The 6,205-nt window shown below is 54.5% G+C and overlaps 1 protein-coding gene across 1 annotated transcript in view; it reads right to left on the reverse strand.

Annotated features, from left to right (window-relative positions):
• Window positions 1–6,205, reverse strand: part of AGO2 (argonaute RISC catalytic component 2) — a 90,731-nt gene that overhangs the window by 38,439 nt on the left and 46,087 nt on the right. The window contains exons 4-6 of the mRNA XM_017895119.1: window positions 3,019–3,200; window positions 923–1,059; window positions 57–191 (exon numbers count right to left, since the gene is read on the reverse strand). Of these exons, the coding sequence (XP_017750608.1) occupies window positions 57–191; window positions 923–1,059; window positions 3,019–3,200 (454 nt within the window). The remainder of the gene's footprint in view (window positions 1–56; window positions 192–922; window positions 1,060–3,018; window positions 3,201–6,205) is intronic.

Genomic DNA, 6,205 nt, shown 5'->3' on the forward strand with positions numbered 1-6,205 from the left:
CAGACCGGGAAGGGGCCTCCCAGCCCTTAGCCAGGTGTGCTCGGACAGTTCATTACCTTTAATTTCTTTGGTAAACTTTACCCTTTGGGAATCTGTCAGAGGTTTTTGTTGTTCTTCAATACTTTTAAAATCCAAAACTTCACAAACAAACTCGATTACTGGCTGTGCCTTGTAAAATGCTGTTGCCGACACTGTAGGCGAGAAAAGACAGAGGCAAAGGCCTAAGCATCCCCTGTCCGGGGATGCTGGACAGGCCCATAGTCCTGGAGGGGCCTCACAGGCCAGGCCAGCCATGGCAGGGATACCCGGCCGGGGTTCTCACTCCCTACCGAGGCGAGCCTCGGGCCCAGAGATGGGCAGGCCAGCAGTGACGAGCCCAGGCCCGAGCTGCTGACCCTCCCTCTGGTCAGGGCGACACCCTCTGAGAAAGAAGCCAGTGTGGTAGGATTTTCTGGGGACCTTCTGGTGGAGATATTTCTGAAATTCACCATTCCCTTTTATGTAATTCTTTTTCAATAAATGTATAACTGAGCAAGATCAAATTCTCATTCCTTTCTAGAGCTTTTCATAATAACGAACTCCCAAATGAGAAGACCGATCCTTTTCGCTGGCCTTCACTCTCGTCTTTTTCACAGAGAGGGCAGCGGATGTCCTGCACAGAACAGCGGGATCCTTAGGCTCGCCTCAGCCCCTGACCACAGCCTCTGAGGGTGCGACCTCCTGGTGGCTCCACACTGGCCTGAGAGCCACTGCCCTAACCCACCCAGCACTGCAGGTGAGACCGGCCAGGTGTCACGCAGCAGCGCCGGCTCTGACAGAGGCCATGCGTGGAGCTGGCCACAAGCCATCCCCCTACCGGGGTCCTGACCCCCAGCCCATGCCCAGCCCTGCCCTGCAGTGAAGAACCCAGGGCACTGCTTACCATCAATATTCAGCATCATTTTCCAGAGAGAAGGCCGGACGGACTGATGGAAGCCAAACCACACTTCCCGGCCCCCGCCAAGAGGGTTGGAGCAGCCCTCGGACGCGGTGAAGAAGGAGCGGCCCACGGGGGTGTACCTGGAACCAAGAGACCCCACCCCACCACCCGTCAGATGCGTCTTCCAGAAGGAACAGCAGCCTCTGGGTGGGCTTTGCCTGCGCCCACCACACCCTCATCAGAGTTCCGTTTCCCGTCCTTGTAAATCCACGTTTACCACGCGGCACTCCAGCCTGTGTGCATGGCCTGCTGTGCGGGACGCTGTAATGGCAGCAGGCTGGGGGACCCGTGGCCTCACTGGGGAACGGTGAAAGATGTTTAAACGCACCGCACAGGTGGAGCACAAACCCCCGGGACCTGGTGTGTTTCTGGTCCAGGCTCCCTGTCCTGGCTTTGCCTCGCCTTACTGTCCTCACTGTCTACTCTTCACTTCACTGGGCCTGTGTCCCCAAGTGCAGGTGGAAGTGGGCACCTGCCAAATGCCAGCCGCAGCCAGGCCCAGCCTCAGCCGTGGGGAGATGTGCCGCTTCTGGCCGTGTGGCTGTCCACCCATGACCTAGTATCCGCCGGCTCCTTTAGCCGCGGCTCCCCAGGCAGGCTCCGAGGCCCTGGACCTGCCTGCTGTGGGCTCCTCCACGGGAGGTGGAAGGGCCAGCCTGAGGGCTTCACAACCTCTTCCGGGCCTTCGAGGGATGCTGTGCTGGCCCGGCTGGAGCCACTCGACTGAAGCAGACACACTCTCCAGCACAGCAGCCTCGCCTGCTGCACGGGCACTGAGGGGCCTGGTGGCCGGGGAGGCGCCGTCACTAATGATTCTGAAGGGAAAACATGCTGTGGGCCTCAATGCTCCCTACCTGTGGGCTGCGCTGACCCAACCACCTCCGTGGCCCTTTCCCTTTCCACCTGAGACGTGCTAATAATCCTGCCTCGACTGCCCTTCTTATCCCAAAATGAAAACGACAGTTTCCGCCCTGATTATAAAATTAATGGAAGTAATCCAAAGGAATTCAAAAAAGAATCACAGTCATCTCTGCAACTCTATATTGAAAAAGTAGATGCCATTTTGGCAATCATCCTTCTAGACTGTTTCTCCACATACCTACGGCCTTCCTCTACCGATAGTTCAAAGCAGAGACAGATTACACATGGGGGAAGGTGTGTTCCTGCTGGGAGTGAGAGCCTGTCCTGTATTTGGTCACCTCCTCCCATGCCTGAAGACTGAGAACACCATGGTCCCTCTAAAAATCTTACACATGACCTCGAAGCACCTTCTCTTCCATGAGGGAAGCCGCAACACTCTCCTCAAATCTTAAAGCTTTGGTCAGTCCTGGGGTTTGTAAGTGTGGGGCTTTGTTTTGGTTTAGGCTTTGGTTCGAAAGAGATGAAACTTGAAAACTCAAATTGTTCCCAGGCACCAGTGTGAGGGCAGGTGTTCCGGGGCAGGAAACTGAGGGCTGATGTGCTGAGCTGGCCTTGCTCCTCCAACAGCGGGGGACTCAGGAAATTAGCACAACCCTCTGCCCAGCAACCGGGCAGACTGTGAGCCCTTAAACTGTCCCTACATCCTCTCCCAGCAATCGCAAGCGTGGCAATTTGTGGTAAAAGAGTAATCCTGAGAATAAAGACGTCCCCAACAGTCACAAAAAACAGCGGTGACAGTCCCTAGAGTTGCGGACATGCGTGCAGCACGAAACTGGGAACAGCATTACTTTCCTATCATGAGTCCCAAGGTGCAAGGGCAAGAGAGGAACAGAAAAGTGCTGGGGGCAGAGGGCTGCGCGGAACACGAAGGCACCGACGTGCGCACAAATAGGGGGGCCACATTTTCGGGCCAGGCCGAGGATGCTGGTGACTTACGTTTATATTAACACTGTTTCCACCTTAGCACCATTTGTGTTATCTTCATGACAGAAAACCTGCGTGACCATTCCCACCCTGGTTCCGAGAATGAGCCGTTCCTCGGACAGATTTCACTCTGCAGGGGACCCTCGGAGCCGCAGGGGATTCCCCCCACCCTTGGTCCCGTGTGGCGCCCTCACCTCATGGATGGCAAGTGCCTCATGACCACGTCCAGGGCCTGGATCGTCTCAAAAGGGACGCTGGGCAGCCGCCCTGAAAGTGCATCGTGTAACGCCTGCAAGCTCACGCAGGACACCCACTTGATGGACACCTTGAAAATGCGATCCTTGCCTTCTCCCGGCAGCGTGACCTCCAGCTCCACCTGCGAGGATCCAAAGCACACAAGGTGACTCCCTCCTGCGAAACCCCAGGGAGGACGCAGCCCGGCAGTGGTTGGCTTCCAGACATCTACTCCTGGGTGAGGAAGTCCCTGCCCAGGCCTCTAGCCAACCACCAGCCACACGGGGCTATGGAGCACTTGAAATACGACCAAGAAACTGATTTTTAAACTACTCACTTACTTTTGATGAATTTAAACGTACAGAGTCACGTGTGGCAGTGGCCTGTGTACTGACAGTGGTCGAAAACGTATCCTCTTGTTTCACCCTCAAACAACAAACTCACTACCTCCTCCCCAGTCTCTGAATGGCCCCTTCCCTCACCCGCAAGTTGCACCTATCGCCAGATCATGCTGCTGTCACCTGCAAACCCCACTCCGCTACTCACAACCCGCAGTTAAATCACAATCTGGGCCTCATACCTCCAAATACATGGACATACATACACAAGCCTACTCAGGTGACGCGTGAAGCAACTTCGCTATTTGCTGATAATGCTTCCCAGTGTCTGAGGAACACCGACGGGACAGGTTACGGATGGTATATGCTTTATCCTCACATGCCCAATGACCCCAGCAAGGGAAAATTCATTTGCCACTTTTGTTGAGACAGGGTCTCACTGTGGCCCCAGCTGGAGTGCAGTGGCGCAATACTGGCTCACTTCAACCTTGACCTCTTAGGCTTAAGGGATCCTCCCACCTTGGCCTTCCAAGTAGCTGGGACTACAGACGCACACCACCAAGCTCGGCTAATTTTTTAGTTTTTTTTTTTTTTTTTGAGACGGAGTCTCGCTCTGTTGCCCAGGCTGGAGTGCAGTGGCCGGATCTCAGCTCACTGCAAGCTCCGCCTCCCGGGTTTACGTTCATTCTCCTGCCTCAGCCTCCCGAGTAGCTGGGACTACAGGCGCTCACCACCTCGCCCGGCTAGTTTTTTGTATTTTTTTTTTCAGTAGAGATGGGGTTTCACCATGTTAGCCAGGATGGTCTTGATCTCCTGACCTTGTGATCTACCCATCTCGGCCTCTCAGAGTTCTGGAATTACAGGCTTGAGCCACCGCGCCCGGCCAATTTTTTAGTTTTCTATTTGGTAGAGATGGAGTTTCACCATGTTGCCTGTGCTGGTCTTGAACTCCTGGGCTCAAGGGATCCTCCCACCTTGGCCTCCCAAAGTGCTGGGAGTACGAGCGTGAGCCACTGTGCCTGGCCGACTCACCACTTTTCATACATGAAAACGCAGAAACCCAGACTTAAAAAAATAGCCCAAGGCCACAAAGCCATGAAAGGGCAGAGATGGAATTTGGACCCGAAGGCCTTCCCACTCCATGTGTGACACCAGGGCCCCAGGTCTTCAGCACCAGCCTCTCCTACCCTGCCCAGGGCCCGCTGCCTCTGCTCCGCTCACCTGAGGTGCCCTCCCTGATTCAGGACCACAAACCCCAGCTTGCCGGCATGCCCCGGCCCAGTGTTGCTTGGTGGCACCAGGCACATTCGCTCGCTCGCCCACTGCCCACCATGCCCATGCCCGTCTCCCATCTGCTCACACTTGTCGCCCAGGGCCTGGCTTCTTGCCACACCTTGTTTGAACCTCACAGAGCAAAGACCAGACTCTGCGGATGTCACCTGCCCACCTGGGTCCCAGGTACACACCCTTTCCACCTGGGCCTGGGCTGGCTCTGGCAGATACCCACAAGCACTCAGAGCACTGTCGTGCCCGACGGCCCCCAACTGGCCGTGCCCCGAGGACCATCTGCAAAAGATGAGGGTGGGGAAAAATGAGCAAATCCTTCCAGCTGGATGGACTTCAAACATTGAATAGCAAGAAAAGCAGCAAGCCACAGAAGGGCACCGCAGCACGATTCCTTCCGGAAGTCAGAGTCACACGCACAGGGGATGCAGCACAGCTGAGGAAACCAACAGAGGGAAGGGCCAGCTTCACTCAAGTCATCAGGACAGCAGAGCGGGTGGCAGGGGGTGAGGATGCAATCAAGGCTCGGCCCGTGGCGGATTTCAGGGTGGGAGGAGGGAACAGCTGGGCCTGGGTGGGGGGTATAGGATGTGGTTTAATACCACTCTTTAAATGTACGTACACAGCTAGCCCTTGAAAAACATGGGTTGGAACTACGCAAGTGGAGTTATATATGGATTTCCTTCAGCCTCTGCTACCCGAGACAGCGAGACCAAGCTCCTTTCTCTCCTCGGCATGAAGACAGAGGGGATCCTTTATAATAATCCACGTCCACTTAATGGATAGTAAATACATTTTCTTTACCTTATGATTTCTTAAGTAACTTTTTTCCAGCTTAAGAATGTAAGAATAAACTATATAGGGCCAGGCACGGTGGCTCACGCCTGTAATCCCAGCACTCTGGGAGGCTGAGGCAGGTGGATCACCTGAAGTCAGGAGTTCAAGACCAGCCTGGCCAATGTGGCAAAACCCCATCTCTACTGACAATACAGAAACTAGCTGTAACCATATCAGACATTGTGGAATAACATGCAGCCATAAAAAGGAATAAGATCAGCCAGGTGTGGTGGCTCACGCCTGTAATCCCAGCACTTTGGGAGGCTAAGGCAGGCAGATCACGAGTTCAGGAGTTCGAGACCACCCCAGCCCATAGTGAAACCCTGTCTCTACTAAAAATACAAAAAAATTAGCCGGACATGGTGGCATGGGCCTGTAATCCCAGCTACTCGGGAGACCGGGGCAGGAGAATCGCTTAAACCTGGGAGGTGGAGGTTGCAGTGAGCCGAGATCACACCATACTCCAGCCTGGGCGACAAGAGTGAAACTCTATCTCAAAAAAACCCCAACAAAACAAAACAAATACAAAAATTAGCCAGGTGCAGTGGTGGGTGCCTGTAATCCCAGCTACCTGGGAGGCTGAGGCAGGAGAAACATTTGAACCCAGGAGGTGAAGGCTGCAGTGCGCAGAGAGCACCACTGCACTCCAGCCCTGGACAACAGAGTGAAAAAAAAAAAAAAAAAAAAA

This window comes from Rhinopithecus bieti, unplaced genomic scaffold (genome assembly GCF_001698545.2).
Source record: "Rhinopithecus bieti isolate Rb0 unplaced genomic scaffold, ASM169854v2 scaffold_25940, whole genome shotgun sequence".
Taxonomy (NCBI): Eukaryota; Metazoa; Chordata; class Mammalia; order Primates; family Cercopithecidae; genus Rhinopithecus; species Rhinopithecus bieti.